The sequence below is a fragment of the Thamnophis sirtalis genome, unplaced genomic scaffold (genome assembly GCF_051295495.1).
Source record: "Thamnophis sirtalis isolate CommonGarterSnake01/CBP01778 unplaced genomic scaffold, rThaSir2_p1.2 scaffold_4, whole genome shotgun sequence".
Taxonomy (NCBI): Eukaryota; Metazoa; Chordata; class Lepidosauria; order Squamata; family Natricidae; genus Thamnophis; species Thamnophis sirtalis.
This window is the reverse complement of record NW_028261384.1, coordinates 82,407,060-82,419,532: the sequence shown is the minus strand read 5'-3', so window position 1 is coordinate 82,419,532 and position 12,473 is coordinate 82,407,060. Positions and strand designations below refer to the sequence as shown.

At 36.4% G+C, this 12,473-nt stretch overlaps 1 protein-coding gene across 2 annotated transcripts in view; it reads left to right on the top strand.

Moving 5' to 3' along the window:
* The first annotated feature begins 4,667 nt into the window (after positions 1-4,667).
* TMEM245 (transmembrane protein 245) overlaps positions 4,668-12,473 on the top strand; it is a 37,958-nt gene continuing 30,152 nt past the window's right edge. For both annotated transcript variants that reach the window (XM_014071064.2, XM_014071063.2), the window contains exons 1-4: positions 4,668-5,263; positions 6,935-7,052; positions 8,059-8,160; positions 9,306-9,416. In XM_014071064.2, the coding sequence (XP_013926539.2) occupies positions 4,709-5,263; positions 6,935-7,052; positions 8,059-8,160; positions 9,306-9,416 (886 nt within the window). In that variant the 5' untranslated portion in view covers positions 4,668-4,708. The remainder of the gene's footprint in view (positions 5,264-6,934; positions 7,053-8,058; positions 8,161-9,305; positions 9,417-12,473) is intronic.

The following is a 12,473-nucleotide window of genomic DNA, read 5'->3' as shown; positions in this document are numbered from 1 at the left end:
ATTCTGTATTACTGGGTCTCTTGCCCCTTAATTATATCTTTAGTTCTTTCTGGTTGCTTCTAGTGTCCATCCTTCAAGTCTCCTCATAGTATGTTTTTCTACATTTTCCACATTTTCCTACATGAATATTTCTTAGCCTTGCCTTTACAATCTTCATATGTTTTAACATAATTTTAAACAACCCATGGGAAGAATTCTTATAATTACTTTTAATTTTTTATTTCTGATCCATCTAGCCTTTTGGGTGTTTATAACTTTTCAAAATCAATGATCTAATTATTCTTTTTGCTGTTTATTTCAGAATAAATTTTAAATGCTTTTCTAAATTTTCAGTGGAATGAAACGCGCCATTCTGAAGGTTCTCAATATCCAAAAAGCAATTAAATAAGCTATTTCCAGAAATAATTAAGAAAGGGTCTACTTGAAGGCTCCAAGCTGCAGCTTGGGCAAAGTGACTTTTCATTGGCTCCTAGAATTTAAAATCTGCCAGAGACCTTTGTTTTATAGTCTCCTCCCCTTTATCCAAAAAAGAATCTTGAAGCACTATCTGTTTGCTGGCTCCTGGTTTCACTGCAAACGTTCACCATTAATTTAATTTAATTTAAATTTAATTCATTTTGTCAAGCATGTGTAAGATAACAGATACCAGTATAAACATGATTATGAATACAGGAAATGGATACGAATAAATGGGGACAGTGGGACAGGGAAGGTAGGCATGTTGATGCACTTACAGACCTCTTAGGAATGGGGTGAGGTCAACAGTAGACAGTCTAAGGTTAAAGTTATGGGGGTTTGGGGATGAAACCAGAGTAGAGTAGCGCATTCCAGACATTGAACACTCTGTGATCTACAAAGGAATTTGGTGTGTTTAAAACAGGAATTAGGATCTTAAGAATGGTCAATATTCTATCAAACAATAATAAGGTGCCATGACACGCACACACACACACACACACACACACACACACACACACACATTCATAGATTTTCACAAGTGTAGGTATTCTGGTCTTGTTGTATTCAGATCTTTTCCCGTGTAAGATTGAGATTGTCTTGGCAACATTTCGGTCAGGTCTCACTCGCCATCTTCAAGCTGGTGTTTTTGGCTTAAAGCATGGTCGGAGCTACCGTCTTTCTATAAATCTTGGTGGGGGAAACAAAGCAAGCCATTTATATAAATAAATATATGTTATATTTTGATCTTGCATAGCAAAGGGCCATAATTAAGTTCCTTCAACTGATGCCATTTCTATCTAGTAATTATATATAAAATTACTAATTTCCTGAATGTACCTTTGTATTTCTTGAACGATAACAAACCTTAAACCTATCAAAAGAAATGTCCAGCTTTGCTAATGCATAATGCACTTTAAAGTGCCAAATCAGAATTATATTGCTGTTTGGATTTTCATCTGTCATGTTTATGCGTTTTATTTAATATTCTGAAATCATCTTCTAATGTGTTATATGTAATATCTCTGGGATTAAACAGAGTAGAAAAAAAATGGATCTTTTCATTTATTTGAAAAAAAATTGCATACAACCCAGTAGTTCTTTGGATCAAAGGGAGGAAGGTGCTTCAAAGTGTCTAGACAAAAATACTATTTGAAACTCCTTAAATCAAACATGATTTTTCCATGATTACATAGTTAACTTAAGAACCTGACAAGTTATTCATTTGTATTGCATGCATATTGGTGAAGCACATTTTGCCTTCAGATCCAAAGCATTTAAGAACTCGAGTACGGTTTAGTAGTTGGTTAATTATAGAAATGACTCTAAAATTTCTATCCTATTTTATCAAATACTTTCAAAAATTCAAAGAGAGCAAATTGGTATGTTTAACATTGTGTCCAGTGTTAAATATTCTTCTAATTGGTTTGGCTTCTTAAAGATCAAATACCCGAATTCATGTAAATGATGGTGACATCTGTTGAAGGTACTCATTTTGTTTATTTTATTTTTAAGAATCAAAAAAAGTTGCTGTAGTGTGGTTATTAATTCTTTGTAAATACCTTCAGGACAACCTATGAATTGGGATGGGAGAAGACTAATCACAGGTGGTTGGTAGTATGAATTCAAATAATGCAGCATTTGATTTAGTATGAATTGTACATTGCTTGTTGGTCATGTTTAATACAACCCAAATTAGCACATGTGAAGTAACAATTAGGATTTTAAGTAAAGGTTCCCCTCACACATACGTTATAGTCGTGACTCTAAGGGGCGGTGCTCATCTCCGTTTCACAGCCGAAGAGTCAACACTGTCAGAAGATGTGTCCATGGTCATGTGGCTGGCATGACTAAACGCCGAAGGCACACAGAACGCTATTACTTTCCCATCAAACTTGGTTCCTATTTTTCTACTTGCATTTTTACATGCTTTCGAACTGCTAGGTTAGCAGAAGCTGGGACAAGTAGTGGGAGCTCACTCTGTTATGCGGCACTAGGGATTCGAACCACCAATCTTTCTGATCGACAAGTTCAATGTCTTAGCGACTGAGCTACCATGTCCCTATTAATTAGGATTTTAGACATTGTTAATAATTGTTTTTCTCTGATGGAATCTTTTCCCCCCATTTTGCACACACAAATATTAACCATGTCTAAACATTGTTAATATCTGTGTGTGCAAAATGGGGGGGGAAGATTCCATCAGAGGAAAACAGTACAAGTTTTTTTCAAAACAAGAGGATTATATTATTATCAAAATTTTGATGTAATTTAATCATATGAGCATGGTCATAGCAACGCTAAAATAGGACAAGGGGTTGAAATGCCCAAATCTACAATAAAACTGTTTAATTTTTATTTTGTTTTCTATTTATTTTGTGACATTAACCATAAATTTAAATTATATCCTTTATGTGTTTCATTAATATACATGTAAAATGTATATTTAAACATTTTCATTATCTAGAATCAATTACCATATTTGCTATAAAAATATTTTGAGAAGTGAAAATATAAACAGTGAAACCATTTTTTGAGATTCATTAATCTCAGTAATTGAGATGTACCTGTGCAAAAATAAGATAAATGTCTTTGATTAGCTAGTATTTTTCATTATATTGCCCAGTGTATTTCACACATATGGCTTGCTCTCAAGGGCATTGTGCTTAAGAAAAAGAAATAAAAAACATACTTATTAATTTGGAAATTGTTAAACCTGGAAACCTGCCATACAATAAAGGAAAATTGTGTTCTACAAAAGTTGACTATTGTTATAAAAGAAATGTGTGTTGTTTATTAAATGTGCATATTTGTCCTCCCTACACACATGAATATGGATTGTTATTTGTATATTTGAATTCTATAGTTCACTATTTCTATAAGTAACTCTAAGGTGATGTACTTCATAAAATGGTAGGCCCGAGAACCAAGAATAGCACAGGATGTTACTTAAGACTAGCTTCCTTTATATTTATTCACCTACAGACAAAATCTTGCCAGACGAAATCAACTATTGGCATAACTACAGATGTACTCTGGGAAAAACTAGGGAGTTTTAGCTTTCTTTCTGCTGGATCCAATTGGACAGGTAGAAATGTCTGAGAGATGGCCTCTTAAGTAGCTCAGTCACAAGCCATAAGGGTTTTAGACACCGATTCTCAAACTACACCTTGCCAATGCAAAGTATCCAGCCCAGAGTGGTGGGATTCAGTCCCACTCCTCACCCTGCCCCTCACTGTTGGCCTTATCTGCCAGTGAGCATCCACTCTAGTTACACTTCTGGTTAGTTATTTCACTGGTTGAGCTGCACTTCTGATCATACCACTGTTGCTGAAGGTAAGGTTGAAGGGTGCTAGGGAGGACCAGCTGACTGAGTGGTGATCTCGCCAGTGCAACCATATGATCCAGGACCAGTGGGTAAGTAGGGGTGGGGTTGCTTCTGACTTGAAAAGCAGCTCTGCTGCCAGCTTGTAAAGTACTGTATTTTTCAGAGTATAAGATGTATCTTTTTCACCCAAGAGAGAGTGAAAATCTGGGTGCACCTTATACACTGAATACAGAATTTTTTGTCTACCGAAACTCTGCTCCCTTTGCAAAAATGGACATGCAGAGGGTTTGGGATCATTGGAAGCTTTTAAAGAAGAGACTGGACAACCACCTATTTGAAATGGTATAGGATCTTCTGCTTGAGCAGAAGGCTGGATTTCTGAGGTCCCTTTCAGCTCTATTCTGATTCTGAGTTTCTATGCATTAGTTGAAAATTACCAACATTAAAAGAATATACCACGTCATATTTTATATTTGCCTCTGGATGTCCTGAATAACAACTTACGATAATGATAAAAATGATAACAACAAATAATATCAAATGAAATAAAATTTCATGGCACAAAACTGCTTAATCAATTGGATAAAATATCCACAAAAATGATCACAATTATGTCAACCTTCAGCAGAAAAAGAAAAATAATGCTGCCGTTAGCTTTTTTAAAAATAAAGCAGGCATATGAAAAACGTACAATACATGACAGGTAGTAACTACCACATTTCAGGCTCTGTATGTTCGAGCCAAATGTTCAAGCGTTCCCGCGTTCCCAGAACATTAATGCCTACTGGATGTCACAGGGAACTCCATCCCCCAGGATTCAGTGCGGTACCATTGCTTTTCTGCGATTGGCGCGGTGGTTTTTCTTTAAGTGGGTATGGGGAGATGTAGGAAACAGCAGTAATATTAACGCCTTGGCTGAACGATATGGCTAAATACAAGCGTGATGGTTCTTCAAGTTCGCTATCAGAACCTGAACTGGACCCAGATCCTCAGCGTTATCCACCGCCTCCTCCTCCTCCTCTGCAATTGCCACGCCTGGAGAAACCGCTGCGCCAGGCCTTCTACAACACCGGGGCTCTGGTTCTGGTGGGGCTGTGCTGTGGGGTGGGGGTACTCATTTATTTCATCCTCGAGGCATTTCTGCGCCCACTTCTGTGGGCTGTCCTGTGCGGCACCTTTTTGCACCCGTTCAAGAATTCCCTCACGGCATTTGGGCGTCGCTGGCTGCGTCGCCTCCGCCATTCCAACACACCAATATTTTTGGCTACTTTCCTATTGCCGCTGTCTTTTGCTAATGAGGCCGCCGAAACCTTGGGCAATGAGATCGTGCGGCGCCGTCGCCTTCTTCTCCTTCTGAGTGCAGGGTGTCCGTTTTTGTATGGACTCTACTGCGTCAGTACTTCCTCGGGGGTCCAGGTCGCTGTTGAGTATTCCGCCAGCTTCATTTGCCGAGGATTAGACTATTTCAGTAGCCGTTGGGTAAGTTATACTCAATCTCTTGGAAGTGGTGGCACGGGTGGATTTGTTCACTACAGCGAGTTGCACATTAGCCAACCACCACGCCTGGCCCAGCCTGTTGGTTAAGTCCAGGGCACGTGAGTTAGCATTACGAGTAAATTCCGGAGAAAATACGTAGGTTGGACGCAGGCGTGAAGTTTTTTGAACTAATGAGTTCAACCAGTAGCCTCAAACCTTGAATTGTCTCAGAGTGCAATTTGTGCTAAGGCTACCCCTAATCTGCTCAACTTCAGAATCACTGAACTGAAAGGCATTAAAATGACAGTGCTTCTTGAAAATAATGAGAGCTGCACGGCAGTTCTGTAGGAAAGTTGAAAATAATTATTGAGATTTATTTAAATAATTTCTTGTTATAAATGTAATAAATTAAGCAAGAAACAGATCATAGAAGGAATGAAATTGGTTAGAGAAAAATTTTAGGTTGCTCTTTTTAAAAAGATTTTAAAAGCTGGATTTACAATAGGTCTTTTTGATTGAAAACATGATATCAAATATAAATGTGCAACAATACTGTTTCTAATTTATTATTTTAACTACTAATTCTAATATTTTCTTTAATGTAATTTTAATGCACCCTCTTTTCATAACAATATATTTTCAAACTAGATATTCAGTGTTTAGGAATATTGTAGTAATAGACTTCATTCTTACAGATTTCTGGGATTGTAGTAGACCTTGAACTAGAAAAATGTATGCAAGCTGTTTTGGTACCAAAGCTTGTCTTGTATCCAGTCAAGTTTGAGCAGGAGTTGGATTAGAAGATCCCCAAGGTCCCTTCCAACTCTAATCTGATTGAAATAAACATATTCTGTTACAGATTGGAGATGTGGGTTGAGAGATGGTAGCAAAAGTGTATATATACATATACAGCATTTCTATTTGCTTATTGTTCAAACACAAATTGTTGATAGATATTTATTTTTACAATATTTATTCTTTACTCTATGGAGATACAAAAATTCACATCTTTCGATTATGGATTGATATGATAGCCATCTTCCAATACTTGGAAGGCTGTCATGGGGAAGAGTGAGAGTCAGTATTGTCCAAAAGCACCAGAAGGCAGGACAAAAAGCAACAGATGGAAGCTTATCAGAAGAAGACCCAACCTGGAACTAAGGAGAAATTTCCTGACAGTGAGAACAATTAATCAATGGGACAGTTGTGGGTACACCATCATGGGAGGTCAAGAAGAGGTTGAATAACCACTTGTTTGGGATGGAATAAGGTCTCCTGCCCTAGGCAGAGGGTTTGACTAGAAAACCTCTAAGATCCTTTCTAGCCTATGATTCTATGATTGTACATCCCCAATTTTACCAATTCCTCCTCGCATTTCTTTCTTTCAATCTTTATGATTTATAAATGTTAAATACTGAACATATACTTCAGAAACTGCAAAAGCAAGACTGTAATCACGTAAACTTATTTAATTAATAACTGTCATTTAAAATGGAAAAAAACATTTTCTTTTCCAGGGAAAGATATAAAGATCAAACAGTTATATAACTCCTAGGAATACACCGACTGAATTCAGTTTATGGGTTTCTAGTGCACAGTCCTGGTAAATTGAACTTAATGTAACACTCTGTTAGAGATTTATACTCAAATTCCACCTCCTTTTTAAATATTCAGATATGGACCTTGATAGCAGGCTATCTGTTGACTGTGTTATTCAGATGGAACCAGAGCACGGAGCGTTACTTGAGAGCAATCTCAGTTCCCCTCTGGATTGTGCTGCTATTTCATTTGGGTGAGTGAATACATCACATAGTATGAGTTTTTTCTGTAGATTTTAGAAACTAGAAAGTTAGATGGGAAAGTTAGCTGTATGCTAACCCTAGTAGATGATTATTATCTAACATGTTTCAATATATTTTTGGCATGAAAGGAAGATATGAATTGTAATTGTAAGAATTGTAATGTAATTTCTAAAATCTGAAAGTCCTCATTATTTTTAAAGCTTAATATATGGGTTCATATATCATGCTAAGATAATTTTTTACTTTTGATCTAGCATTATATGTCATTTTATCCATTGGGTTTAGAAACTATAATTTATGGCTCAGCATTATATATGAATCAGATGCTTATTCAAATAATGGTCTATTGTAATATGGGAACATAATTATTATATTTCTTTCTTGTACATATATATCCTTATAAACTTTTTTCAATCTCAAGGCTAAACTTTAACTTTGTATGCTGCCTGGGAGTTAGGTAAACTTGATGTATGTGGAGAGAGCAAGACTGAAATACTAGGCCCTAATTTTGCAGTTTTAAGAGGGTGATATACTGTGAAATCAGTACCTGCGATCTAGTCAGAGTTTTGACTCCTAGCACCTTCCTGGGAAAGTTTCTGCAGTTTTCTTGACAAGGTTTTTCAGAGGTGTTTTAATATTGATTCTTTTCTAGGGCTGAGATAAAGTGACTGATTCAAGGTTATCCGTCAGGCTTTGTGCCTATAAGACTCACCATCTCCCAATTTCAAGCTTAGTGCCTCGGCCACAAGACCAAACTGGCAGTAAATAGAAAGTTAGGTAGCATTTTCCTACATTTTGTATTAATTTTGAATATAGCATATCATATTGTATCAAAATTAATTCAAAGCACAGGAAAATGCTTTATCATAAATTGTTGTTAACATCCTATGTGATTTTTATTAGTGTATATCTTGGCTAACAGTATTATTATCATAATCATTGACAATATCTACCTAAAAAATGTGGCTGAATTCAAAGTTACATCCTTTTTTCCAGCTTCTGCGGCAGGATCTTGGAGAATTCCAATTGTTATACTTATAATTGTCTTAATGACAGTAGGTTTATTTCATGAGCAACCAAATGGAAAAGAGCCTGCAGGTAAAAAATAATTACTTTTTTAAAGAATGGAATAGAATTATTATCTATAGTGAGCCTACTTATATTTATGTGATGCCAAATTCCTAAAGATTCTAGATGATTACAGATTTTAAAAAAATAAAAACTAGAAAAAATAGAATAGAACAAAAATTGTTTATTAGAAATAAACAATGAAAATGGAAGAAATGATAACTGATGGGGAACAAAATAAATACAGTGTGCCTTGGTATTCAGCTGCTTCAAAACTCATCGAATTTGACAACGCATTTTGATGAAAAAATATTGTCCTGGTACTTGTTTGTTTGGTGAAACAAACTGCTACTAACTGCTATTGGAAAAGAGGGATTGCCATGTAGAATGGAGAGGAAATTGCTTAAGCCAGGAAGGTCTCTGCAAAAGGAAGCGGGGAATGGTTGCAAAGGGTAATCAAGAGAAGTCAACCATGATGGGAAAGTCACTGACATAAGAAAAGGGACAGACAGGAAGTCCTTACTGGCTAAAACTGGCTAAGGGCCAGGCGTTTTATTTGGTACTTGTCATTTTAAGTACTTGTTGCACAATTAATGATGAGTACCAAGGTACCACTAAACAGCCATGTATACAAAGGAGCCTTCACTCATCTTTGCAAAAAGCTTGGGTGAAGAGCTAGATCTTCAAAGCCCCTTGAAACACTAGAAATGGGAGCTCTGAGATCTCAGAGAAAATCTCATTTCAGAGTGATGTAATGACTTATGACCACAATTGAGCCCAACATTTCTGTTGTTAACACAAACATTTTTTGCCCCATTTTATGATGATTGTGGCCCCAGTTGTTAAGTGAATAATTGTAGTTGATAATTTGGTAACATAGTTGTTAAGTGAATCTGGCTTCCCCATTGTTTTTGCTTGTCAGAAGGTTGCAAAAGGTGATCACATGAAATGGTCATAAGTCACTTTTTCCGTGCTGTTGTAACTTTGAGCAGTCACTAAATGAACTGTTGTAAGTCAAGGACTACCTCCATTCTACTATTGAATTTTTCGTATAAATATTTTTATATTATTTGGATTATAAATTTACTGTAAAGAAATGTAAATATTAAATATTAAAATAAAATTAAAATGTGTCATATGTTTCCTTTTCATTTGTTATATTTATTTAATTCCAGAGGCACAAGTTCTTGGTCAAGTAATTTCCATTGCAGCATCTGCGGTCACGACGGTAATCTCAGATTCATGTTATGAATCAAGTAATGAAGACCATCCATTACAAACTTCAGGTGACTTTTATTCCAATGACTCTGTAAAAATATTCAAATATTTTAATTAATTACCTTGTAAGATTTGCTTATATTGACTTGTGCAATTTGATTTCTACATTTTTCTTTCTTAGTCTAAAAGTTGGTGGATTTAAAATAGTTGCTGAAATTAAACTAATTTAGGAGATATATATGCTTCAGAAGGGATTTTATTCACTTTTTAAATCAACCCTAATGACGAAGCCTTAAGAAAAATTAAAGTAGCATTAAAAATGTTTAAAAATCTGAAATGTATAGTGTAGATTACAGAACACTGTTCAATTCGGAATTTGTCTGGCCTTAATCTACAAAAAATTATTAGTTGCCTGCTCATTTTTATATCTGTCATTCTCATTACAATTAGGCAACAGTAACTTAATCACTTACTCCTTCTCACTATAATTCTCACTTTAGCTTAGAGCAGGGGTGTCAAACTGGATTTCTTTGAGAGCTGGAACAGCGTCATACTTCTCTTCTGCGGACTGGCTGGGGTGGGGGAGGGAGATAGGATGGACGTCTCCTGCAGCACTCTGCTGGCCAAAATGAGCCATGGTCCCCTGTGCCCTGTTTTGGCTGCCCAAGGCACCATGGGCTGGTCCTTTGCTATCCTGATCCTGCAGGCCGGATCTGGCTCATGAGCCTTGAGTTTGACACCCATGGTTTAGAGACTTCACATGAGACTGTTGAGGCAACTTGTTGCAGAGTTGTTTATCTTTTTGAACTACCAATAATCAGATTGACCAAGATTCAATAGACACAAAGCACTGGAAATTGTCTGGGTTTTTATATTTCTCTTCAGTGGCTGAAGAATCTGACTTTTTAGTCAATATTGCATAATCCTGAGAGGGCATATTCTTAACATATTCTGTTGTCTTCTGTTTATTCATTTTAAAGCCTGCTAAACCTCTAAACTCATTGATCAAATATTCTATATTAGTTTTCATGTCTTGCAAAAGTATAACTAAATGATCAACAAATGCTTTCAATTTATAAACTTTCTTTTTTATATTTATTCATCATCATCATCATCATCATCATCATCATCATCATCATCATCATTATTATTATTATTATTATTGTACAATTGTATCACAGCGGCCAGTTGTTTCGCCGGATTTGGCATTGGTTACTAGTCGGGCCCCACCCAGGGGCCTAGGACGTCGTAACGTATTTTCGTAATATGCGTGCAGATCCAAGCAGTGCGGCTTTTTGCATTTGACTGATGGTGATTTTGTCAATTTTTAACTGTTTTAAATGTAATTCCAGTGCTTTTGGAATAGCACCCAGTGTGCCAATTACCACTGGAATTATCACTGCTGGTTTGTGCCATAGTCGTTGAATTTCGATTTTTAAGTCCTGGTATCTTGCGATTTTTTCATGTTCCTTCTCGGCGACCCTGCTATCACCTGGTATTGCGATGTCTATGATTGTGACCTTATTTTTCTCAACCAGTGTGATGTCTGGTGTATTATGCACCAGTATTTTGTCGGTTTGTATACGGAAATCCCACAAGATCTTGACCATCTGATTTTCGGTGACTTTTCAGGCTGATGCTCCCACCAGTTTGTTGCTGTTTTAATATTATAATTTTTGCACAAATTCCAATGGATTATTTGTGCTACTGAATTGTGCCGCAATTTATAATCACTGCGCGATTTTTTTACAGCAGCTGAGTATGTGATCAACAGTTTCATCAGCTTCTTTGCAAAGTCTGCATTTGGCATCATCAGAGGATTTTTCGATTTTGGCCTTAATGGCATTTGTGCGGATAGCTTGTTCTTGCGCAGCCAGGATTAGTGACTCTGTTTCTTTCTTTAATGTACCTGTTGTTAACCATAACCAAGTTTGTTCACTGTCCACTTTATCTTTTATTTTTTCCAGAAATTGGCCATGCAGTGCTTTGTAATAATAATAATATCATCTTGCCTAATATCCCTATTTAAAACTTCCAAAACCAATATAAACAACAGGGAACGTAAGGGGCATCCTTGCCTTGTACCCTTTTGAATTGGTTTGGTTAAATCTCCATTAATAATAATCTTTAATTGCTGTGACATATAAACTGCTTTGATCCTTTGACTAAATTTCTCCCCAAAATCCATATCTTCCAAAAACTTTAAACATAAAAACCCAATTTAGGTTGTCAAAGGCCTTATCTGCATTCAAAAACAATATCTAAAAAGCTGCCTATTTCTCACTATGACATTGTAGGTATTAAATAATGTTGAAAACAATCCTCACATTGATTCTTAACTGTCTTTTTGGCAGTTTTTGGCAATCCTCACCTTTTGACCGTGGCACTACAACAACCAGAAGGGATGGATGGCTGGGGTCTTAAGTAAGGCTTATTTTGGGGATAGGGCTTATATTAGGCAAAGGTGTAAAAACATGCTAGGACTTATTTTCGGGATAGGTCTTGTTTTCAGGGAAACATTTTCTTGCTGAATTTCATGACTCTTCCTCTTCCCAGTCTTTGATATATATGAGTGAAATGACTAGAAAAACTTTTACCTCACACAAGATCTAAGAAAAGAAACTCCTGTCTCCCCCAGCAGTTTTCTTGGCAAGTTTTCACAAGTAGCTTATCGTTGCCTGCTTCCTAGGGCAGAAGTTGGTCTTTCTGCCCAATACAAACCTTGGCTTGTTTTATATACAAACTTGAGTTTGTGTGTAATATGGACTAGAAATCATTGCCTTCTGGTTTCCACTCTGTTGCCTTAATTACTACAAGTAGTCCTTGATTTATGACCATTCAAAGTTGAAAAAAGGGGCTTACAACTGGTCCTCATTCTTATGATCATTGTAGTATTGCTGTGGTCATGAGACTAAAAAATAAAACACTTGGCAACTGGCAGGTTCAGATTATATGATCACCATTTGTGATTTTCCCAGGGGACTTCCAATATGCAAAGTCAATGGGAAAGCCAGATTTGCTTAATGATTGTGTGATTCCTTTAATGACCCCGCAAAAAGGATCACAAAATTGGGCACGACTCCACTAATGATTACATCATGTTCCAGTCTAATTTGGTCATAAGT